The 25879-nt window shown below is 46.5% G+C and overlaps 1 protein-coding gene across 1 annotated transcript in view; it reads left to right on the top strand.

Moving 5' to 3' along the window:
• The window catches only part of LOC115188262 (protein NEL), a gene marked incomplete at its 3' end in the record, with an annotated part of 59124 nt that extends 35050 nt beyond the window's left edge, over nt 1-24074 (top strand). Inside the window, 5 exon segments of the mRNA XM_029747110.1 lie at nt 165-267; nt 2821-2955; nt 14846-14971; nt 23182-23304; nt 23979-24074. Of these exon segments, the coding sequence (XP_029602970.1) occupies nt 165-267; nt 2821-2955; nt 14846-14971; nt 23182-23304; nt 23979-24074 (583 nt within the window).
• Nucleotides 24075-25879: the final 1805 nt, after the last annotated feature.

Raw genomic sequence — 25879 nt, forward strand, 5'->3', positions numbered from 1 at the left:
AGCTTTCATGGCTGTCAAATAGATAGATAAACCAAATAAATATAATATATATTTGGATATATTATCATCTAATATAATGATCTATTGTTGTTTGAAGTGGGATGTCCATGTCTAAAGCAGAGAAGATGGATTATGACAGAGATGGTACTGTAATGGTTTTACAGGAGCACAGTATGCAGAGGGTGGAGAACGCTCCCTGTCCTGAACTGACCTGCCCCGAGTCTGAACACATCACCCTTACAGACCGCTGCTGCAAGGTCTGCAGAGGTAGGTCTGGAACACACACACACACACACACACACAGATTCTTGGAGTGATAGTGAGGTAGTGTTGATGCTCTGTGTAATAGATAAGGGAGAGTGGATATTAGAAGTCGGTTCGCTCCCTCCATCTCCTTAGATGATGTATGTCTCCTGCTTGGCTGGTAATGAGGCCTCTCTCTCACGGTGGATCCTGGGCTGTGTCCCAAATGCGCTACTTTTAGCGCACTACTTTTGACCTCAGCCGTATGTGCCCTGGTCAAAGTAGTGCGCTATAAAGGGAATAGGTGATTTGGAACGCCTCATGATATTACCCACATACACACTAGACGTGGTCAGCACACAGCCATGCATCTCTGTGACAGCAACACATACTGTTCTATTCCAGTTCCACCAGGCCTTAACAACATGTTACTGGCCAGTGTTTTTACAGCTAACGCCGGTTTGCCTGAGGCTGATGCCGTGCAGTTGTTTGTACACATGCATATACACACAGTCTCATTCAAATGCACACATGTGCACATACACTCTAACATATTCAGTTGGCCTTGCTGTTAGGATTTGTGTTGTCCTTGATGTCTTCGTTGTTTTTTGCATTGTTGATTTCTGTTTTCCTTTGTCTTTCTCTTTTTTCTCTTTTGTTCATTTTGTTGGTTGTTGGTGCACGGGGGGGGGGTCTTGTGGGTGGGGAGTGGAATAAAAAAATATATTATTATTATTATTATTTGTATTTATTTTTCTCGGGGGGGGAATCTCAGATGGTTAAGGGGCAGCTCTTGGGGAACTGTGGGGGGATCTCAGATGGTTAAGGGGCAGCTCTTGGGGAACTATGGGGGGGATCCCAGATGGTTAAGGGGCATCTCTTGGGGAACTGTGGGGGGGATCTCAGATGGTTAAGGGGCAGCTCTTGGGGAACTGTGGGGGGGATCTCAGATGGTTAAGGGGCAGCTCTTGGGGAACTGTGGGGGGATCTCAGATGGTTAAGGGGCAGCTCTTGGGGAACTGTGGGGGGGTCTCAGATGGTTAAGGGGCAGCTCTTGGGGAACTGTGGGGGGATCTCAGATGGTTAAGGGGCAGCTCTTGGGGAACTGTGGGGGGATCTCAGATGGTTAAGGGGCAGCTCTTGGGGAACTGTGGGGGGGTCTCAGATGGTTAAGGGGCAGCTCTTGGGGAACTGTGGGGGGGATCTCAGATGGTTAAGGGGCAGCTCTTGGGGAACTGTGGGGGGGATCTCAGATGGTTAAGGGGCAGCTCTTGGGGAACTGTGGGGGGGATCTCAGATGGTTAAGGGGCAGCTCTTGGGGAACTGTGGGGGGGGAATCTCAGATGGTTAAGGGGCAGCTCTTGGGGAACTGTGGGGGGGATCTCAGATGGTTAAGGGGCAGCTCTTTGGGAACTGTGGGGGGGGATCTCAGATGGTTAAGGGGCAGCTCTTGGGGAACTGTGGGGGGGGGATCTCAGATGGTTAAGGGGCAGCTCTTGGGGAACTGTGGGGGGGATCTCAGATGGTTAAGGGGCAGCTCTTGGGGAACTGTGGGGGGGATCTCAGATGGTTAAGGGGCAGCTCTTGGGGAACTGTGGGGGGGGATCTCAGATGGTTAAGGGGCAGCTCTTGGGGAACTGTGGGGGGGGGATCTCAGATGGTTAAGGGGCAGCTCTTGGGGAACTGTGGGGGGATCTCAGATGGTTAAGGGGCAGCTCTTGGGGAACTGTGGGGGGGATCTCAGATGGTTAAGGGGCAGCTCTGGGGGAACTGTGGGGGGGGATCTCAGATGGTTAAGGGGCAGCTCTTGGGGAACTGTGGGGGGGTCTCAGAGGGTTAAGGGGCAGCTCTTGGGGAACTGTGGGGGGATCTCAGATGGTTAAGGGGCAGCTCTTGGGGAACTGTGGGGGGGATCTCAGATGGTTAAGGGGCAGCTCTTGGGGAACTGTGGGGGGATCTTGGAGGGCTGGCGGTTGGGAGTTTGGGCCGGTGCCTGATGGTGCCTGATGGTGCCTGATGGATCGTTGGTTCAGGTTCCCGGTTTCTGATCTGTCAACGTCCCCTTGAGCAGGGCGTTGACCCTGGTTGCTTCTGTCTGTCACTCTAGATGGGAGTCTGTTAGATGACTAATGGGATGTAGTTGTTTACCTGCTTCCCTGCAAGTATATTGTATGTTTTAAACATTCAATAAAAACATTTAATAAATAAAAACTAAAAACAACATGTTACTGTTCTCTGATAAAGCCTTGTTTCCTCCTGACCCGTGTTCCTGCAGAGTGAACCGTGGTTTCAGCCATATATACCTGTTGTTCTGTCTATCTAGTTATTTGTCTATGGCCAGGGGCGAGACAGGGACCGTTTGAGGAAAGAAAGCACACCTTGTCTAGTGTAACACACACTCTCACACCCTCTCTCTCTCTCTCGCTCACACACACACGCACGCACACACACACACACACACACACACACACACACACACACAGGTGTAAGACAACCCAGTAAGAGTGATTTATCAGCTGTAGAATGACCAGACAGTCTTTGTCTCTTCCCCCCCCCCCCCCCCCCCCTCTCTCTCAGGTCATCATTTCTGTGTGGAGGGCCACAGTCCCAGCTGTGTGGAGAACTCAGAGTGTGTGAATCTGGAGGCTGGGTCCTGCTGCAGCTGTAAAGATGGCTACCGCGCCCTGAGGGATGACAGCGCGTACTGTGGAGGTGCAGTACTCTTACTACAACAATGGCATCACTAAGCCAACACTCATTTAAGTCATCTTCATCGCCTCAGTCCATTCTATCTACTAATCCTTGTGATCTTTGGCTCTTTTCTCTGTTGTGGCCTGGCTTTGCTGGTTGTGCACCTTGTGGTCTTGGGCTCTCTTCTCTGTTGTGGCCTGGCTTTGCTGGTTGTGCACCTTGTGGTCTTGGGCTCTTTTCTCTGTTGTGGCCTGGCTTTGCTGGTTGTGCACCTTGTGGTCTTGGGCTCTTTTCTCTGTTGTGGCCTGGCTTTGCTGGTTGTGCACCTTGTGGTCTTTGGCTCTCTTCTCTGTTGTGGCCTGGCTTTGCTGGTTGTGCACCTTGTGGTCTTGGGCTCTCTTATCTGTTGTGGCCCAGCTTTGCTGGTTGTGCAAAACTCCAATACCTAATTTAGAAGGGGTCTTTCGAGGAGCTTGGACTTCATTGTTTTTAATGTTTATCTTAGTTTGGGATTACAATCATATACTGTAGGGCTGTGTAAGTAGGTACAGGGATGACTACGATACCAAGCAGTGGTGTCTACTTTAAGCAGGAGAAATTTAGAGGGCTTATAATTAAGCTCTTCTCATTCCATATTTCTTTCCATATATTAATGATCTCTAGGAAACATTTTATTACTATGACCCCTGACCCCTCCACTCATCAGACCATCCTCACAGCCATACATGACCTGTACTACCTCTACGACCCCTGACCCCTCCACTCATCAGACCAGCCTCACAGCCATAAATGACCTGTACTACCTCTACGACCCCTGACCCCTCCACTCATCAGACCAGCCTCACAGCCATAAATGACCTGTACTACCTCTACGACCCCTGACCCCTCCACTCATCAGACCAGCCTCACAGCCATAAATGACCTGTATTACCTCTACGACCCCTGACCCCTCCATTCATCAGACCATCCTCACAGCCATAAATGACCTGTACTACCTCTACGACCCCTGACCCATCCACTCATCAGACCAGCCTCACAGCCATAAATGACCTGTATTACCTCTACGACCCCTGACCCCTCCACTCATCAGACCAGCCTCACAGCCTTAGTCCCCGGTCCATCATAAAAATACCCATGGTACATGCCAGGTTAATTTGCCACAGCTGGCAGTCTCTCCGGTTGTTCATACTGCAAGCCTTACTACCTTATTCCCCATCATACTCCAACCATGGGGTGGTAAAAATACTCCACGGTACAATGCAGAGCCCAGGTCTATTTAGCATGCCAGTCGCAGACAGACAGTCTCCCACCGACCAACCAACTGCTGCTAATGAGAACAGTTGGTCCGGTGATTAGTCAGTGTCTGAGTGTGTGTGCATAATTAAAGATGCTATCATCCCCCCTGTCATTAATTACCAGTGTGTCTAACCTTCTTGCTCTATGGTCCTGCCAGGTTTGTCTCTGTGGCCACTGTGGGTTATGGACTGTGACCTTGTCTAGGGAAGGAGGGAGGGAGGTTTGGCATAAGTCACCACTGGACTCTTGTCTTTTGATGTTGCTCTTTCTTTCTGTCTCTGTTTTGGTCTCTCTCTCTCTCTCTCTCTCTCTCTCTCTTTCTCTCTCTCTCTCTCTCTAAGGTTCTCTAATGACTATATTCTAATATGTTCTATTGCTTTCTGGGAAACATCTATTTAATTTTCTGTTAGGGAGAATACTTGGAAAACCAAAATACTTGACTTTCGACAAGGCGCTGTAAAAGTGTTGGCATGGCAGCTTAAATGTTTTCTGGGTGATTGAGTTTTGTTTTCCTATTCTGCCTGATCAAAATAGCACAACTAGGAACAAGAACACGCTCTCTCCTTGATGGCATCATGACTCATTTAAATGGCGAATGTCGCAGTTGATTGGTTTGAGTTGCGTGTTCTGAGCTCTAATTGGTTTAGCCCTGTGAGTGGGTGGGGACTGGGGATGTCATTCTGAACAGATAAGGGCGTTAAGGCTTCATAGACTGCTGGGAATACAGATGAAGTCACTTCTTAAATGTTTTATTAAAAGCAGTGGAATAGGACCCTCAGGGAGATGGAGAGAGAGAGTTTGAAAGACTGTGTGAGAGGGAAAGAAAGGCAGAGAGAGAGAGAGAGAGGGAGATGAAGAAAGACAGAGAGAGAGAGTGTTTATTGGTGTGTTAAGGAGCACCATCAGACAGGCCAAGTGTTCGGAGCAAAATGCCAAGCATGTAAAACCCAGAGAGAGCCTTTAGGTGGCTTCAGCCCCAGAGAAAGCCTTTCAGAGGTTTGGGTCTTGTCTGTCTACCTGAATGTATGTGGTCAATGCCTGCAGATAGAGTATAGAGTAGGTCATGTTGGCTTGCCTTGTTGACTTCATCTGTTAACTCAAGGAGTGACATAGTCCTGCCAGGTTCGATCATTCACTCGTGTCTTTCTACATGTCTTCTCCTCTGTTTCAATAAGTGGTACACATGATGAATAGACAGGTATTAACAATACCAAGGTACTTACTGTACTTCTGCCAAGATGACATTTCCCTCACAGCTTATAGGGGCGGCAGGTAGCCTAGTGGTTAGAGTGTTGGGCCAGTAACCGAAAGGTTGCTGGATCGACTCCCTGAGCTGACAAGGTAAAAATCTGTTGTTTTGCCCCTGAACAAGGCAGTTAACCCACTGTTCCCCGATAGGCTGTCTCTGTAAATAAGAATTTGTTATTAACTGACTTGCCTAGTTAAATAAAGGTTTAAAAAACTAAATGCGGAGAAGGTCCTATTGTCTTTGTTGTGACAGCAGTCCTAGCCATCTGTCCAAGCATGAGCACGCCACAGAACAGGCCACAGGAGTTTCCTATACAACAATGAGTCAGCACACAATGGTCCTGCTGTAACATATCCTGTTTCTTTTAGCTCTCTCACAGTCAAACCAACACCACAGGACCGTTGATGGCTATAGTCACACCAGTCAAACCAATACCAAAGGACCGTTGGTGGCTATAGTCACACCAGTCAAACCAACACCACAGGACCGTTGGGGACTATAGTCATACAGTACCATTCAAACCAATACCACAGGACCGTTGGTGGCTATAGTCATACCAGCCAAACCAACACCACAGGACCGTTGGTGGCTATAGTCATACAGTACCAGTCATACAGTATAGTCATACAGTACCAGAGAATGGGAGAGGGAGAGAAAGAGAACCGGAGAGGGAGAGAGAGAGAGAGAGAGAGAGAGAGAGAGAGAGAGTAAGAGAACCGGAGAGGGAGAGAGAGAGAGAACGGGAGAGGGAGAGAGAGAGAGAGAGAGAGAGAGAGAACGGGAGAGGGAGAGGGAGAGAGAACGGGAGAGAGAGAGAGAGAAGCGGATTGAGAGAGAGAGAGAGCTGTAGAGAGATCTAAAGAAAGTCTCTTCTTTATTTTTAGTCGTCTGTCCGTCTGTCCGTAGTTCTGCTGCCAGTGAAAGATATGTGGCCTGCTGTGCCAGCCATCCTCCATCTTCCAGCTAGACGCCAACCACCCCCTCTTAGAGAGAAATTGTATTATTTATTTCAGGGGGAAGAGAGAGACAGAGAGATAATTTAGAATGACTTTTTCAGGTGTCTGTAGTTAACAGTCATACGGAATATCATTGGTGGCTTACTTGTGACTTACCGTGCAATGGTAGAATTTATATAGTTATTCTTGTTTGTTTGCAAGCATGTGTGTGTGTGTGTGTGTGTGTGTGTGTGTGTGTGTGTGTGTGTGTGTGTGTGTGTGTGTGTGTGTGTGTGTGTAGTACAGGTGTATAGACTTATAGTCCTACTCTACACATATTTTTGCTATTTGCTGTACAGACAGGTCAGGCCAGGTCAGCCTAGATCATGAGCGCAACCCAACCCCTTAATCCAGCCACCCTAGTAGACTGTTCTCTCTGCTACTGCAGGGTACCGGAGCACCATGTCTAGGTCCAAGAGGCTTCTAAACAGCTTCTACCCCCAAGCCATAAGACTCCTGAACAACTAATCAAATGGCTACCCAGACTATTTGCATTGCCCCCCCCCCCCCTCTTTTACATCCCTGCTAGCTCTACCTACGTGAACATACTGTACTACCTCAACTAACCGGTGTCCCCGCATGTTGACTCTGTACCGGTACCCCCCCCCCCCCCGGTACTCCCCCCCCCCCCCCCGTATTTTTGAAACTGCATTGTTGGTTAGGGGTTCGTAAGTAAGCATTTCACTGTAAGGTCTACACCTGTTGTATTCGGCGCATGTGACTAATAGAATTTGATTTGATTTGACACTCTACCTGCTCTTTATACATGAATGAAAGCGAGAATGTCATGTATAAAGAGCGCGTCGTGTCGTAGCAGAATGGTTAATGAAGCAGGTCTTGGAGTTAAAGTTGCGAGAGCTGTCTACAGTACTATGTGTAGTCCTTTGAAGTATTCCTACCACGCTGCAAATGGAAACATGCGCTACTGACTCTATTTTCATTTCATTCTTTCAACCATGGACAGTATCATTATTGGAGAATATCCTCCCTCTGGCTTTTTACTGTTGTTTTGCAATATCTCTGGTTAGCTTTATGTAGTGTATCCTTTGTAATTGATTTGTTTCCAAGAGCTCAGAAAGACTCAGAAAGACTCAGAAGCCCAAAGCTAACACTGCAGCAGTTCTGACTTCTTAAATTAGGACTCGTGGGAAAGGTATTATTTTCATTTTCTTTCCTGTAAGGAAGCCACATCATACATCAGAAGAAATTGAAAAAAATAATAATATTACATTTGTCAATTACCTCAGCAGTTTGAACCGTGTTATAAGTAAAACGTTTGTTCCTGGCTTTCTGTTTACGGAGCTGCCCCCCCCCCTTCCCCTCTACTCCCCTCCTCTACTCCCCTCCTCTTCTCTGCAGAATGAACAGAACATTACAGAATGAACAGAACATGGAATGAAAGGAGATGAGGAAATAAACAGATAGTGAGAGAAAGAGAGAAAGAGAGGTAGAGCAAGGGAGAGAGAGAGGGAGAGAGAGAGGGAGAGAAAGGGAGGGGGTAGTAATCCCAATATTGTCTGGTTGTTTCAGAGGCTCAGCAGTCAGCACTGGTTGTTCTATATGATTCTCTCTGCTGCTGCAGGTATAGCTATAGCTACCACGTCTGGTCTGCTATTAAAAGCTGTGTGATTCTCTCTGCTGTTCAGTCTATAGCTACCACGTCTGGTCTGCTATTAAAAGCTGTGTGATTCTCTCTGCTGTTGCAGGTATAGATATAGCTACCACGTCTGGTCTGCTATTAAAAGCTGTGTGATTCTCTCTGCTGCTGCAGGTATAGCTATAGCTACCACGTCTGGTCTGCTATTAAAAGCTGTGTGATTCTCTCTGCTGCTGCAGGTATAGCTATAGCTACCACGTCTGGTCTGCTATTAAAAGCTGTGTGATTCTCTCTGCTGCTGCAGGTATAGCTATAGCTACCACGTCTGGTCTGCTATTAAAAGCTGTGTGATTCTCTCTGCTGCTGCAGGTATAGCTATAGCTACCACGTCTGGTCTGCTATTAAAAGCTGTGTGATTCTCTCTGCTGCTGCAGGTATAGCTATAGCTACCACGTCTGGTCTGCTATTAAAAGCTGTGTGATTCTCTCTGCTGCTGCAGGTATAGCTATAGCTACCACGTCTGGTCTGCTATTAAAAGCTGTGTGATTCTCTCTGCTGCTGCAGGTATAGCTATAGCTACCACGTCTGGTCTGCTATTAAAAGCTGTGTGATTCTCTCTGCTGCTGCAGGTATAGCTAGAGCTACCACGTCTGGTCTGCTATTAAAAGCTGTGTGATTCTCTCTGCTGCTGCAGGTATAGCTATAGCTACCACGTCTGGTCTGCTATTAAAAGCTGTGTGATTCTCTCTGCTGTTGCAGGTATAGCTATAGCTACCACGTCTGGTCTGCTATTAAAAGCTGTGTGATTCTCTCTGCTGCTGCAGGTATAGCTATAGCTACCACGTCTGGTCTGCTATTAAAAGCTGTGTGATTCTTTCTGCTGCTGCAGGTATAGCTATAGCTACCACGTCTGGTCTGCTATTAAAAGCTGTGTGATTCTCTCTGCTTTTGCAGGTATAGATATAGCTACCACGTCTGGTCTGCTATTAAAAGCTGTGTGATTCTCTCTGCTGTTCAGTCTATAGCTACCACGTCTGGTCTGCTATTAAAAGCTGTGTGATTCTCTCTGCTGCTGCAGGTATAGCTATAGCTACCACGTCTGGTCTGCTATTAAAAGCTGTGTGATTCTCTCTGCTGTTGCAGGTATAGATATAGCTACCACGTCAGGTCTGCAATTAAAAGCTGTGTGATTCTCTCTGCTGTTGCAGGTATCGCTATAGCTACCACGTCTGGTCTGCTATTAAAAGCTGTGTGATTCTCTCTGCTGCAGGTATAGCTATAGCTACCACGTCTGGTCTGCTATTAAAAGCTGTGTGATTCTCTCTGCTGTTGCAGGTATAGATATAGCTACCACGTCTGGTCTGCTATTAAAAGCTGTGTGATTCTCTCTGCTGTTGCAGGTATAGATATAGCTACCACGTCTGGTCTGCTATTAAAAGCTGTGTGATTCCCTCTGCTGTTGCAGGTATAGATATAGCTACCACGTCTGGTCTGCTATTAAAAGCTGTGTGATTCTTTCTGCTGCTGCAGGTATAGATATAGCTACCACTTCTGGTCTGCTATTAAAAGCTGTGTGATTCTCTCTGCTGCTGCATGTATAGATATAGCTACCACGTCTGGTCTGCTATTAAAAGCTGTGTGATTTTCTCTGCTGTTGCAGATATAGATATAGCTACCACGTCTAGTCTGCTATTAAAAGCTGTGTGATTCTCTCTGCTGTTGCAGGTATAGATATAGCTACCACGTCTGGTCTGCTATTAAAAGCTGTGTGATTTTCTCTGCTGTTGCAGGTATAGATAAAGCTACCACATCTAGTCTGCTATTAAAAGCTGTGTGATTCTCTCTGCTGCTGCAGGTATAGATATAGCTACCACGTCTGGTCTGTTATCAAAAGCTGTGTGATTCTCTCTGCTGTTCAGTCTATAGCTACCACATTTGGTCTGTTATTAAAAGCTGTGTGATTATCTCTTCTGTTGCAGGTATAGATATAGCTACCACATCTGGTCTGCTATTAAAAGCTGTGTGATTCTCTCTGCTGTTCAGTCTGTAGCTATAGATACCACATCTGGTCTGCTATTAAAAGCTGTGTGATTCTCTCTGCTGTTCAGTCTATAACTAATGCTACCACATCTGGTCTGCTATTAAAAGCTGTGTGATTCTCTCTGCTGCTGCAGGTATAGATATAGCTACCACGTCTGGTCTGTTATCAAAAGCTGTGTGATTCTCTCTGCTGTTCAGTCTATAGCTACCACATTTGGTCTGTTATTAAAAGCTGTGTGATTATCTCTTCTGTTGCAGGTATAGATATAGCTACCACATCTGGTCTGCTATTAAAAGCTGTGTGATTCTCTCTGCTGTTCAGTCTGTAGCTATAGATACCACATCTGGTCTGCTATTAAAAGCTGTGTGATTCTCTCTGCTGTTCAGTCTATAACTAATGCTACCACATCTGGTCTGTTATTAAAAGCTGTGTGATTCTCTCTGCTGTTCAGTCTATAACTATAGCTACCACATCTGGTCTGTTATTAAAAGCTGTGTGATTCTCTCTGCTGTTCAGTCTATAACTATAGCTACCACAATAAGGGCTTATATAGTATTGAAAGCTGCTGAGAAATGCATCTATTTCAATTTAAATGTCTACAGACTGGGGTGATCATGGAGCTTTTGAATTGACTGTTGTGACCTTGACAGACAGTGGTTGACGATGTGATTAGAATGGGTTTAAAGAGGGTGTTGCTTTGCTTTTCAAAGAACCTGGCGGTCTGTCAGTATAAATGTAAAAATATCCCCCACAAGCTAATATTCTGTTTTCAAACATATTTGGTTCGACATGGGGGATCGTATTTGGCTGTTTGAAAATTCAACATGGGATGTCGTGATTCCAGAGTTGTGCGTTGCAAAATCACTGAAGACATCATCTTACACCAGGCTCAGCGCTGTGCATCTCGTAGCGATAGCACCACCATAGAGATGAGTTAGATCATGGAGATTGAAGATCCCATTCCATTATAGGCTACAAGCTGCATGAATACTCATTGACGTGTGTGTGTTTGTGTGCTTGCGTGCTAGAGGCACTCTGAGGTTTTCCGTCATTCCTCTCTCAATGAACAGTGTTCTATAAAATAGACAGAGCACTTTGCTGTGACACTTCATCCAGATACCTTCAAGTCAAATCAAATCAAAATGACATTATATTTGTCACATGCGCCGAATACAACACTTGTAGACCTTACCGTGAAATACTTACTTTCAAGCCCTTAACCAACAATGCAGTTTTAAGAAAATAGAATTAAGGAAATATTTACTAAATAGACTATGAAAATAGTCCGGAAGCAGTCTTATGGCTTGGGGGTAGAAAGTTTTAGGGAGCCTTTTGAACCTAAACGTGGCACTCCGGTACCGATTGCTGAGTCTTTTGACAATTTTTTGGATGCTCTTGATGGTGCAGCTGTAGAATTTTTTGAGGATCTGGGGACATATGCCAAATCTTTTCAGTCTCATGAGGGGGAAAAGGCGTGGTCGTGCCATTTCACAACTTTCTTGGTGTGTTTGGACCAAGATAGTTTGTTGGTGATGTGGACACCAAGGAACTTGAAACTCTCGACCAGCTCCACTTCAGCCCCGTCGATGTAAATGGGCGTCTGTTCGGTCCACAATCAGCTACTTTGTCTTGCTCACATTGAGGGAGAGGTTGTTGGCCTGGCACCACACTGCCAGGTCTTTGGCCTCCACCCTATAGGCTGTCTCATCGTTGTCGGTGATCGGGCCTACCTCTGTTGTGTCGTCAGCAAATCTAATGAAGGTGTTGGAGTCGTGTTTGGCTACGCAGTCGTGGGTGAACAGGGGGTACAGGAGGGGACTAAGCGCGCACCCCTGAGGGGCCCCCGTGTTGAGGATCAGCGTGGCAGATGTGTTACCTACTCTTACCACCTGGAGGCGGCCCGTCAGGAAGTCCAGGATCCAGTTGCAGAGGGAGGTGTTTAGTCCCAAAGTCCTTAGCTTAGCGATGAGCTTTGTGAACACTATGGTGTTGACCGCTAAGCTGTAGTCAATGAACAGCATTCTAACAGCAGTCAGCTGTCAGGAGTTCCTTTTGTCCAGGAGGGAAAGGGCAGTGTGGTGTACAATTGAGATTTTGTCATCTGTGGATCTGTTGTGGCGGTATGTGAATTGGAGTGGGTCTAGGGTTTCTGGGATGATGGTGTCGATTTGAGCCATGACTAACCTTTCAAAGCACTTCATGGCTACCGACGTGATATTTATGGGAAAGTAGTCATTTAGGCAGGTTACCTTCACTTTCTTGAGCACAGGGACTATGGTGGTCTGCTTGAAACATGTAGGTTTTACAGACTGGTTGAAAATGTCAGTGAAGACACTTGCCAGTTGGTCCGCGCATGCTCTGAGTACACATCCTCGTAATCCGTCTGGCCCCACGGCCTTGTGAATGTTGATCTGTTGAAAGGTCTCGCTCACATCGGCTACGGAGAGTGTGATCACATAGTCGTTCAGAAAAGCTGGTGTTGTCATATATACTTCAGTGTCGCTTGCCTCAAAACGAGCATAAAAGGTATTTAGCCTATCTGGTAGGCTCGCGTCACTGGGCAGCTCGTGGCTGGGTTTCCCTAATAGTTTGCAAGCTCTTCCACATCCGACGAGCGTCAGAGCCGTTGTAGTAGGATTCAATCTTAGTCCTGTATTGACGCTTTGCCTGTTTGACGTTCGTCTGAGGGCATAGCAGGATTTCTTATAAGCATCCGGATTAGTGTGCTGCTCCTTGAAAGTAGCAGCTCTAGCCTTTAGCTCAGTGCCGATGTTGCCTGTAAATCCATGGCTTCTTGTTGGGATATGTACGGTCACTGAGGTGGCAACGTCGTTGATGCACTTACTGATGAAGCCGGTGACTGAGGTGGTATACTCCTGAATGCCATTGGATGAATCCCGTAACATATTTCAGTCTGTGCTAGCAAAACAGTCCTGTAGCGTAGCATCTGCGTCATCTGACCACTTCCATTTTGAGCGAGTCACTGGTACTTCCTGCTTTAGTTTTTGTTGTAAGCAAGAATCAGGAGGCTAGAATTATGGTCAGATTTTCCAAATGTACGGCGGGGGAGAGCTTTGTATACGTCTCTGTGTGTGGAGTAAAGGTGGTCTAGAGTTTTTTATCCTCTGGTTGCACATGTGACTTGTGCAAACAGAGGGTTCTACCTGGAACCAAAAATGTTTCTACCTGGAACCAAAAAGGGTTATCCTATGGGGACAGCTGAAGAACCCTTTTGGAACCCCTTTTTCTAAGAGTGTAGGGGAGAACGGATCTGACGGCACTCTAATTTAAAATATATTTCTGAGTTTGAATGATTCTAAAACTGTTAAAACATTCTAGGACGAGGCAGCATAGTTACTTTCTTAGAACTGAAATAAAAGAGAATAGTTAAAGCCTTAGGATTGGGAAGAGATCTGTCAAGCAAGGACTTGATTTAGGAAAGACAATGCAACTGTTCCTCTTTAACAGTTAAATGACCCACCAACTGCGGTTAGAGAGAAAGGATTTGCGGCTATATTGATCAGACTGTTGCAAACAGACAATATGGTTTTCAAAGCTTTAGGCCAATGCACAGAAGAGCATGGGAGGATTTTAACTGTCAATTGATTGTGAAAATCATAGTGAACCATGCAGGTTAGAATGTCTGAAGAAAGCCAATCAGCTGATGGGTAGTCTAATCTCAAGACCCAGAACCAGGTGTTGAATGGCCTGGCAGCTACTCAATTTGATGTAACAGTCTGTCATAAGAGACTAGCTGGTGGTTGATGAAACAGAGACTAGTTGGTGGTTGATGAAACAGAGACTAGTTGGTGGTTGATGAAACAGAGACTAGTTGGTGGTTGATGAAACAGAGACTAGTTGGTGGTTGATGAAACAGAGACTAGTTGGTGGTTGATGAAACAGAGACTAGTTGGTGGTTGATGAAACAGAGACTAGTTGGTGGTTAATGAAACAGAGACTAGTTGGTGGTTAATGAAACAGAGACTAGTTGGTGGTTGATGAAACAGAGACTAGTTGGTGGTTGATGAAACAGAGACTAGTTGGTGGTTGATGAAACAGAGACTAGTTGGTGGTTGATGAAACAGAGACTAGCTGGTGGTTGATGAAACAGAGACTAGTTGGTGGTTGATGAAACAGAGACTAGTTGGTGGTTGATGAAACAGAGACTAGTTGGTGGTTAATGAAACAGAGACTAGTTGGTGGTTGATGAAACAGAGACTAGTTGGTGGTTGATGAAACAGAGACTAGTTGGTGGTTGATGAAACAGAGACTAGCTGGTGGTTGATGAAACAGAGACTAGTTGGTGGTTGATGAAACAGAGACTAGTTGGTGGTTGATGAAACAGAGACTAGTTGGTGGTTGATGAAACAGAGACTAGTTGGTGGTTGATGAAACAGAGACTAGTTGGTGGTTGATGAAACAGAGACTAGTTGGTGGTTGATGAAACAGAGACTAGTTGGTGGTTGATGAAACAGAGACTAGTTGGTGGGTGGAATACACACATATATTGTTACACAACAGTTCATCACTTTCAATGTTCTAGACATTGGGGGGTCCACTATACAGCTATATCTGATGGTATATGCTATAGACTAGGAAGTACCAGGTATAGGCTTCATCTTAGTGCAGGACACTGGTTCTTAATTGTATCGACTAGGGGAGGGTCTGGGTCTTAGCTGGTCCCTATTGACCTTCCTGTAACAGTCTGTTTGACCCGTTGGTCTGTTTTCCAGATATTGATGAGTGTGCTGAGGGAAAGCACTACTGCAGAGAGAACACCATGTGTGTCAATACTCCAGGATCCTTCATGTGCATCTGCCACACTGGATACATCCGGATCGATGACTATTCCTGCACAGGTGAGCCCCACACACACACACACACACACACACACACACACACACACACACACACACACACACACACACACACACACACACACACACACACACACACACACACACACACACCAGTCTAAAACATATATGTGCATGGGCACACACACACTGCAGGCCAGACTTCTACAGTGTTGTTGATCAGAGAAAAGCTACTTTACCTTACGTTGCATGATTTGACATCAGGGTTGTTTGTTTGAGAAGTGGGCTAGCATTAGAGGTTAGCTGCTATGTTGGTCTTATGTTCATGACTAATTCAAACATCTCTGCTCTAACCTGAGAGAGAGAGAGAGAGAGAGAGAGAGAGAGAGAGAGATAGATAGAGACTCAGTGGGGTTGACACGGCACATTTGCTGTGGATCAGTAATTAAAAAGATAATATCTCTAATGCTAGGCAATTTAGCTCCTTCACACTGGAAGCAGATGGCATGGAGTTTAGTCACAGCTTCTATCTGTTCTGTTCCTTTGGTAAGTGACGGAGCTCTCTGTACAGAATGACTTTATTACTAGAACGACTTTATTACTAATCGTGACTTCATTACTAAATCATGCTGCGAAGCCAACAGGAAAGACTAGCCAAAGACACATTTCCACATTGCTGGGACAAAATGTTCTAGTGTTCTTATTTAGATATTTTATAACACATTTGTTTGTTCACATATGTTGTTATAATTTGGTAGATGCTGTGGGATGTTGTGACTGTGGAGATGTGTCTTGTCCACGTTTGCAATGCCCACATATGCCTCTGGAAATAGCATTGCTTCCTCAGGCAACTGAATAGCATAGGGGCTATGATGATGTTAACATTTAAAATACGTTTAATTTGGTATCTCATCTCTTGGCTGTATCCCTCATAGCTATCTCTTTAAAAATCGAATTGTGCTGCTAACAAAACTTGTCGCTTTGATGGTTATCTCAATTGTAAATGTTTCGTACAGTACCTTTACTATTTTGTGTATGGTGAAGTTATTAATTACACTTTGGATGGTGTAACAATACACCTGCTCACTACAAAAATACAGGCGTCCTTCCTAACTCAGTTCCTGGAGAGGAAGGAAACTGCAAAGGGAATTCACCATGAGGCCAATGGCGACTTTAAAACAGTTACAGAGTTTAATGGCTGTGAAAAATGAAGATGGATCAACAACATTGACCAAATGACAGAGTGAAAAAGAAGGAATCCTGTACAGACTAAAAATATTCCAAAACATGCATCTGTTTGCAGTAAGGCACTAGAGTAAAACTGCAAAAAATGTGGCAAAGAAATGTACTTTATGTCCTGAATACAAAGTGTTATGTTTAGGGCAAATCCAACACAACACATCACTGAGTAACACTCTTCCTATTTTCAGACATGGCGGTGGTGGCTGCATCATGTTATGGGTATGCTTGTCATTGGCAAGGACTAGCGAGTTTTGGGGGGGATAAAATTAATGGAATAGAGCTAAGCACAGGCAAAATCCTAGAGGAAAACCTGGTTCAGTCTGCTTTCCACCAGACACTGGGAGAGAAATTCACCTTTCAGCAGGACAATAACCTAAAACACAAAGCCACATATTCACTGGAGTTGCGTATCAGGACGAATGTTCCTGAGTGGGCTAGTTACAGTTTAGACTTAAATCGACTTGAAAATGTCTGTCTAGCAACGATCAACAACCAACTTGACAGAGCTTGAAGAATGTGAAAATATTGTGCAATCCAGATGTGCAAAGCTCTTTTAAAGACCTACCCAGAAAGACTCACAGCTGTAATCACTGCCAAAGGTGATTCTAACATGTATTGATTGACTCAGGGGTGTGAATACATATGTAAATGAGATATTTCTCTATTTCATTATCAATACATTTGCAAAAATTTCTAAAAACACATTTTCACTTTGTCATTATGAGGTATTGTGATGTCATTATGAGATATTGTGATGTCATTATGAGGTATTGTGATGTCATTATGAGGTATTGCGTGTAGATGGGTGAGAGAATTTTTTTTATTGAATCTATTTTGAATTCAGACTATAACACAACAAATGTGGAATAATTCAAGAGGTTTGAATACTCTCTGAATGCACTGTACATGCAGTGAGAGGAGGTGGCTAAAGCACATGATCTGGGACCAGACTATAACATAGAGAGAAGAGTTGGCTATATCACATAGCTACAGATCTGGGACCAGGCTATAACATAGAGAGAAGAGTTGGCTATATGACATAGCTACAGATCTGGGACCAGGCTATAACATAGAGAGAAGAGTTGGCTATATCACATAGCTACAGGTCTGGGACCAGGCTATAACATAGAGAGAAGAGTTGGCTATATCACATAGCTACAGGTCTGGGACCAGGCTATAACATAGAGAGAAGAGTTGGCTATATCACATAGCTACAGGTCTGGGACCAGGCTAATCCTAAAGCTTTCCACTCTCTAGATACTGAATGTGTCTTCACATAGAAGCCACTTTGTGCCTTTGGCTCATTACATTTAGTTCCAGGATTCAGTGAAATGCCATGAATCCATTAGATATTGTGTGGAGACTGGTGTCCATGAGTCAAACTGTTAGTTTACAGCCACAACATTATAAAGAGCTGAAAAGTTGATCTGTGTATAATGCCACCAGGTTTCTCCTCTCCTCTCCTCTCCTCACCTCACCTCTCCTGTCCCCTCATAATGAGAAACCTTTATTTTCTCCCCAGTGAAATGATAGATAAACAGCAATGTTTTAATGATTGGAGCTACTTGTCTATCCTTGTAATTACATCAGCCAAAGTGGTAGGGGCTGGTAGATTACATCGTCCAACAACCAGGAAAACATTAGCATTGAAATTATTTATTCGTCTTATCACAGCTCGCACAAGATGATTCATATTTTAGCCACTACGCTCTGGTAATATTAATGACCCAGAGTTTACAGCAGTGACAGAACACTAGTTTCTAAATGGCTCTTATTGTATGATATTAATGACCCAGTGTTTACAGCAGTGACAGAACACTAGTTTCTAAATGACTCTTATTGTATGATATTAATGACCCAGTGTTTACAGCACTGACAGAACACTAGTTTCTAAATTACTCTTATTGTATAATATTAATGACCCAGTGTTTACAGCAGTGACAGAACACTAGTTTCTAAATGACTCTTATTGTATAATATTAATGACCCAGTGTTTACAGCAGTGACAGAACACTAGTTTCTAAATGACTCTTATTGTATGATATTAATGACCCAGTGTTTACAGCACTGACAGAACACTAGTTTCTAAATTACTCTTATTGTATAATATTAATGACCCAGTGTTTACAGCAGTGACAGAACACTAGTTTCTAAATGACTCTTATTGTATAATATTAATGACCCAGTGTTTACAGCAGTGGCAGAACACTAGTTTCTAAATGACTCTTATTGTATAATATTAATGACCCAGTGTTTACAGCAGTGACAGAACACTAGTTTCTAAATGACTATTATTGTATAATATTAATAACCCAGTGTTTACAGCAGTGAAAGAACACTAGTTTCTAAATGACTCTTATTGTATAATGGTCTGGTGTCCAGACTAGAGCAGTCTAATAGAGAGGAGACTGGTCCCCAGACCAGAGCAGTCTAGTAGAGAGGAGACTGGTCTCCAGACCAGAGCAGTCTAGTAGAGAGGAGACTGATGTCCAGACCAGAACAGTCTAGTAGAGAGGAGACTGGTGTCCAGACCAGAGCAGTCTAGTAGAGAGGAGACTGGTGTCCAGACCAGAGCAGTCTAGTAGAGAGGAGACTGGTGTCCAGACCAGAGCAGTCTAGTAGAGAAGAGACTGGTGTCCAGACTAGAGCAGTCTAGTAGAGAGGAGACCGGTGTCCAGACCAGAGCAGTCTAGTAGAGAGGAGACTGGTGTCCAGACTGGAGCAGTCTAGTAGAGAGGAGACAGGTGTCCAGACTAGAGCAGTCTAGTAGAGAAGAGACTGGTGTCCAGACCAGAGCAGTCTAGTAGAGAGGAGACTGGTGTCCAGACCATAACAGTCTAGTAGAGAGGAGACTGGTGTCCAGACTAGAGCAGTCTAGTAGAGAGGAGACTGGTGTCCAGACTAGAGCAGTCTAGTAGAGAGGCGACTGGTCCCCAGACCAGAGCAGTCTAGTAGAGAAGAGACTGGTCTCCAGACCAGAGCAGTCTAGTAGAGAGGAGACTGGTGTCCAGACCAGAACAGTCTAGTAGAGAGGAGACTGGTGTCCAGACCAGAGCAGTCTAGTAGAGAGGAGACTGGTGTCCAGACCAGAGCAGTCTAGTAGAGAGGAGACTGGTGTCCAGACCAGAGCAGTCTAGTAGAGAGGAGACTGGTGTCCAGACCAGAGCAGTCTAGTAGAGAGGAGACTGGTGTCCAGACCAGAGCAGTCTAGTAGAGGGGAGACTGGTGTCCAGACCAGAGCAGTCTAGTAGAGAGGAGACTGGTGTCCAGACCAGAGCAGTCTAGTAGAGAGGAGACTGGTGTCCAGACCAGAGCAGTCTAGTAGAGAGGAGACCGGTGTCCAGACCAGAGCAGTCTAGTAGAGAGGAGACTGGTGTCCAGACCGGAGCAGTCTAGTAGAGAGGAGACAGGTGTCCAGACTAGAGCAGTCTAGTAGAGAGGAGACTGGTCTCCAGACCAGAGCAGTCTAGTAGAGAGGAGACTGGTGTCCAGACCAGAACAGTCTAGTAGAGAGGAGACTGGTGTCCAGACCAGAGCAGTCTAGTAGAGAGGAGACTGGTGTCCAGACCAGAGCAGTCTAGTAGAGAGGAGACTGGTGTCCAGACCGGAGCAGTCTAGTAGAGAGGAGACTGGTGTCCAGACAGGAGCAGTCTAGTAGAGAGGAGACTGGTGTCCAGACCGGAGCAGTCTAGTAGAGAGGAGACTGGTGTCCAGACTAGAGCAGTCTAGTAGAGAGGAGACTGGTGTCCAGACCAGAGCAGTCTAGTAGAGAGGAGACTGGTGTCCAGACCAGAGCAGTCTAGTAGAGAGGAGACCGGTGTCTAGACCAGAACAGTCTAGTAGAGAGGAGACTGGTGTCTAGACCAGAGCAGTCTAGTAGAGAGAAGACTGGTGTCCAGACCAGAGCAGTCTAGTAGAGAGGAGACTGGTGTCCAGACTAGAGCAGATTAGTAGAGAGGAGACTGGTGTCCAGACCAGAGCAGTCTAGTAGAGAGGAGACTGGTGTCCAGACCAGAGCAGTCTAGTAGAGAGGAGACTGGTGTCCAGACCAGAGCAGTCTAGTAGAGAGGAGACTGGTGTCCAGACCAGAGCAGTCTAGTAGAGAGGAGACTGGTGTCCAGACCAGAGCAGTCTAGTAGAGAGAGACTGGTGTCCAGACCAGAGCAGTCTAGTAGAGAGGAGACTGGTGTCCAGACTAGAGCAGTCTAGTAGAGAGGAGACTGGTGTCCAGACCAGAGCAGTCTAGTAGAGAGGAGACCGGTGTCCAGACCAGAGCAGTCTAGTAGAGAGGAGACTGGTGTCCAGACCGGAGCAGTCTAGTAGAGAGGAGACAGGTGTCCAGACTAGAGCAGTCTAGTAGAGAGGAGACTGGTGTCCAGACTAGAGCAGTCTAGTAGAGAGGAGACTGGTGTCCAGACTGGAGCAGTCTAGTAGAGAGGAGACTGGTGTCCAGACTGGAGCAGTCTAGTAGAGAGGAGACTGGTGTCCAGACTGGAGCCGTCTAGTAGAGAGGAGACTGGTCTCCAGACCAGAGCAGTCTAGTAGAGAGGAGACTGGTGTCCAGACTAGAGCAGTCTAGTAGAGAGGAGACTGGTGTCCAGACTAGAGCAGTCTAGTAGAGAGGAGACTGGTGTCCAGACTAGAGCAGTCTAGTAGAGAGGAGACCGGTGTCCAGACCAGAGGAGTCCAGTAGAGAGGAGACCGGTGTCCAGACTAGAGCAGTCTAGTAGAGAGGAGACAGGTGTCCAGACTAGAGCAGTCTAGTAGAGAGGAGACTGGTTTCCAGACCAGGGCAGTCTAGTAGAGAGGAGACCGGTGTCCAGACCAGAGCAGTCTAGTAGAGAGGAGACTGGTGTCCAGACTAGAGCAGTCTAGTAGAGAGGAGACTGGTGTCCAGACTAGAGCAGTCTAGTAGAGAGGAGACTGGTGTCCAGACCAGAGCAGTCTAGTGGTCTGTTGAGAGGTGTTATGCATGGCAGGTCTGAGAGCAGTATTAGTGGTCTGTTGAGAGGTGTTATGTATGGCAGGTCTGAGAGCAGTATTAGTGGTCTGTTGAGAGGTGTTATGCATGGCAGGTCTGAGAGCAGTATTCGTGGTCTGTTGAGAGGTGTTATGCATGGCAGGTCTGAGAGCAGTATTATTGGTCTGTTGAGAGGTGTTATGTATGGCAGGTCTGAGAGCAGTATTATTGGTCTGTTGAGAGGTGTTATGCATGGCAGGTCTGAGAGCAGTATTAGTGGTCTGTTGAGAGGTGTTATGCATGGCAGGTCTGAGAGCAGTATTAGTGGTCTGTTGAGAGGTGTTATGCATGGCAGGTCTGAGAGCAGTATTAGTGGTCTGTTGAGAGGTGTTATGCATGGCAGGTCTGAGAGCAGTATTAGTGGTCTGTTGAGAGGTGTTATGCATGGCAGGTCTGAGAGCAGTATTAGTGGTCTGTTGAGAGGTGTAATTAAGGAGGGTAATTGGTGTCATTCCCACTGTCACGGCCGGCTGGCTCTCATCGTGGTGGACAGGACCTCTGTCATATGTAGTTAACAGCCTGAGGCGTTGAGCCCACACACACACACACACCGCTGCCCACATCTCCACATACACACGTCCCCGTGCGCACAAACACACACAGAGACACACACACACACAGAGACACACACAAACACACAGACACACACACACAGATACACACACACACCGCTGCCCACATCGCCACATACACACGTCCCCGTGCGCGCAAACACACACAGAGACACACACACACACACACAGACACACACACACACCGCCGCAGGTAACCCTCTCACATATGTACACACACACACAGACACACACACACACACCGCCGCAGGTAACCCTCTCACACACACACCGCCGCAGGTAACCCTCTCACATATGCAGTGACAGACAGTGGGACACCTCAGCATAGTGAAGTCATGCTCTTTATTCATTCTTAACAGACTAAAGCAAAATATGATTGATGGGTTAAATCAGGGTCAGCTCTCAATGGTGATTAAACATACATTATCATGGACTACACATTGACAGTCAGTCAGAGAACTCTTTCAGGTGAATATTATTATATGTCAGCCAGTTAGTGTGTGATATTCAGAGGCTGCTTTTCATATGATATAGTGTTATCTGTAGTGTAACTCTAATCAGTTATCTCTAGTTATTTCTGTCAGAGTAGTTTAACATAGAGAGAGATGTCTAGTCTCTCTGGTTCTCATTGGTTCTAATAACAATCAGCTGCTTTTCATTTTCATCTGACTTCTCTCTCTCTCTCTCCCTGTCCCTCTCTCTCTCTCTCTATCTCTCTCTCTCTCTTTCTTGCTGTCTCTCTTTCTGTCTCTCTCGCTGTCCCTCTCTCTCTCTCTCTCTATCTCTCTCTCTCTCTTTCTCGCTGTCTCTCTCTCTGTCTCTCTCGCTGTCTCTCTCTCCCTCTCTCTCTGTCTCTCTCGCTCTCTCTCTCTCTCTGTCACTCTCTCTTTCTCTCTCTCTCTACTCTCTCTCTCTTTCTCACACATCTAACTTTGAGTTTTTTCAAAGAGGAACATTTTAGATTTTTTAAGTTTTGAATTCTCACTTTTCTGCCAAGTAAGAGCGTTTCTCTTTCTTCCCTAGTTACCTGAGGGACATGTTCAGGCTGTCTGTTAAGCATCTTAGACATCAGAGAATCACATGTTTTCAAAATGTTTTCAGACCATCAAATTGAGCCAAACAGGATTTTCTACTTTCCCCATCTCTTTTTAATCTGGGTCCAGTTGAAGGGATTGGAAGATTGAGGTACAGAGCAGCATGCAAACACACACACACACACACACACACACACACACACACACACACACACACACACACACACACACACACACACACACACACACACACACACACACACACACACACACACACACACACACAACCTTACTAGCTGACTACTGTATAGATAGAGGGGTTGAATGGAGGTGTGTGTGTGTGTGTGTTATGAGTGTAGTTATTCTCTTCTTGTCTCCATCCAGAACATGATGAGTGTACGACAGGTCTTCACAGCTGTGATGAGAATGCCATCTGTTTCAACACGGTGGGGGGCCACAGCTGCTCCTGTAAACCAGGCTATGTAGGCAACGGGTCAGTCTGCAGAGGTGAGACACACACGTATACATACCCACTTTACACTCTCACGATACGCACACATGTACACACACTCGAGCATTTAAGTACACACGTGCGGTTGACGCACACACTCGCGCACACACACACACACTTGCACACACACACACACACACACACATACACACACACACACACGCAAACACACACACACTTCCATCCTGTGTCTATCTGTCTCTGCACAGACACTTTCACATGTATTTGATTTTAATCAGGGGCCCAATGGAGACCAGGGTCTCATTATCAGTGGTGCCCTGAGAACAGATCATTCCCAAATCAACATGGCCATTCAATAAAACAGACATTTCAAGATACAGCCGTTACAGACACACTACATTTCAACAACACCTGTCTTTGCATCCACCAAATCAGCGTTTCCCAAATGGCATCATCTGTCTAGTTACTGTATGTCTAGGAAGGATCCATCATAGCATCATCTGTCTAGTTAGTGTATGTCTAGGAAGGATCCATGATAGCATCCTCTGTCTTGTTACTGTATGTCTAGGAAGGATCCATCATAGCATCATCTGTCTAGTTACTGTATGTCTAGGAAGGATCCATCATAGCATCATCTGTCCAGCTGCTGTATGCACTTGCTGTAAGTAGCTCAATCGAGACTAATTCGTCCCTCCTATGTCCCCCCCAGCTTTGTGTGATGGTTTGTGCCAGAACGGAGGATCCTGTATAAACCCGGACACCTGTACCTGTCAACAGGGGTTCACTGGGAAAAGATGTGAGACAGGTAAGAACACAGGTGGAGAAGGAAGAGGGATTCAGGGTAGGTCGGAGGGAGGAAGGGGAGTAAGGGGGAGTTAAGGATCGATGGGGGAGGAAGGGGGAGTTAGGGGTAGAATGGGAAGGCAGGGGGAGTTAGGGGGTAGAATGGGAAGGCAGGAGAGTTATAGGGGTAGAATGGGAAGGCAGGGGGAGTTATGGGTAGAATGGGGAAGGCAGGGGAGTTAGGGGTAGGAATGGGGAAGGCATGGGAAGGCGGGGAGTTAGGGGGAGTTAGGGGTAGAATGGGGAAGGCAGGGGGAGTTAGGGGTAGAATGGGAGGCAGGGGAAGTTAGGGGTAGAATGGGAAGGCAGGGGAGTTAGGGGGAGTTAGGGGTAGAATGGGAAGGCAGGGGAGTTAGGGGTAGAATGGGAAGGCAGGGGAGTTAGGGGTAGAATGGAAAGGCAGGGGGAGTTATGGGGTAGAATTGGAAGGCAGGGGGAGTTAGGGGGAGTTAGGGGTAGAATGGGAAGGCAGGGGGAGTTAGGGAGTAGAATGGGAAGGCAGGGGGAGTTAGGGGTAGAATGGGAAGGCAGGGGGAAGTTAGGGGTAGAATGGGAAGTTAGGGGAAGTTAGGGGTAGAATGGGCAGGCAGGGGGAGTTAGGGGTAGAATGGGAAGGCAGGGGGGAGTTAGGGGGAGTTAGGGGTAGAATGGGAAGGCAGGGGGAAGTTAGGGGTAGAATGGGAAGGCAGGGGAGTTAGGGGTAGAATGGGAAGGCAGGGGGAGTTAGGGGTAGAATGGGAAGTTAGGGGAAGTTAGGGGTAGAATGGGGTAGAATGGGAAGGCAGGGGGAGTTAGGGGTAGAATGGGAAGGCAGGGGAGTTAGGGGTAGAATGGGAAGGCAGGGGGATTAGGGTAGAATGGGAAGGCAGGGGGAGTTAGGGGTAGAATGGGAAGGCAGGGGGAGTTAGGGGGAGTTAGGGGTAGAATGGGGGCAGAATTAGGGGTAGAATGGAAGGCAGGGGGAGTTAGGGGGAGTTAGGGGTAGAATGGGAAGGCAGGGGAAGTTAGGGGTAGAATGGGAAGGCAGGGGAAGTTAGGGGTAGAATGGGAAGGCAGGGGAGTTAGGGGTAGAATGGGAAGGCAGGGGGAGTTAGGGGAGTTAGGGGTAGAATGGGAAGGCAGGGGAAGTTAGGGGTAGAATGGGAAGGCAGGGGAGTTAGGGGAGTTAGGGGTAGAATGGGAAGGCAGGGGAGTTAGGGGTAGAATGGAAGGCAGGGGGTTAGGAGTAGAATGGGAAGACAGGGGAGTTAGGGGTAGAATGGGAAGGCAGGGGGAGTTAGGGGGTAGAATTGGAAGGCAGGGGAGTTAGGGGGAGTTAGGGGTAGAATGGGAAGGCAGGGGGAGTTAGGGGTAGAATGGGAAGACAGGGGGAGTTATGGGTAGAATGGGAAGGCAGGGGAAGTTAGGGGGAGTTAGGGGTAGAATGGGAAGGCAGGGGAGTTTAGGGTTAGGGGTAGAATGGGAAGCAGGGGAGTTAGGGGGAGTTAGGGGTAGAATGGGAAGCAGGGAGTTAGGGGTAGAATGGGAAGGCAGGGGGTTAGGGGGAGTTAGGGGTAGAATGGGAAGGCAGGGGGAGTTAGGGGTAGAATGGGAAGCCAGGTGGAGTTACGAGTAGAATGGGAAGGCAGGGGAAGTTAGGGTAGAATGGGAAGATAGGGGAGTTAGGGTAGAATGGGAAGGCAGGGAAGTTAGGGTAGAATGGGAAGGCAGGGGGAGTTAGGGTAGAATGGGAAGTTAGGGGGAGTTAGGGAGAATGGGAAGGCAGGG

Source organism: Salmo trutta, unplaced genomic scaffold (assembly GCF_901001165.1).
Source record: "Salmo trutta unplaced genomic scaffold, fSalTru1.1, whole genome shotgun sequence".
NCBI lineage: Eukaryota > Metazoa > Chordata > Actinopteri > Salmoniformes > Salmonidae > Salmo > Salmo trutta.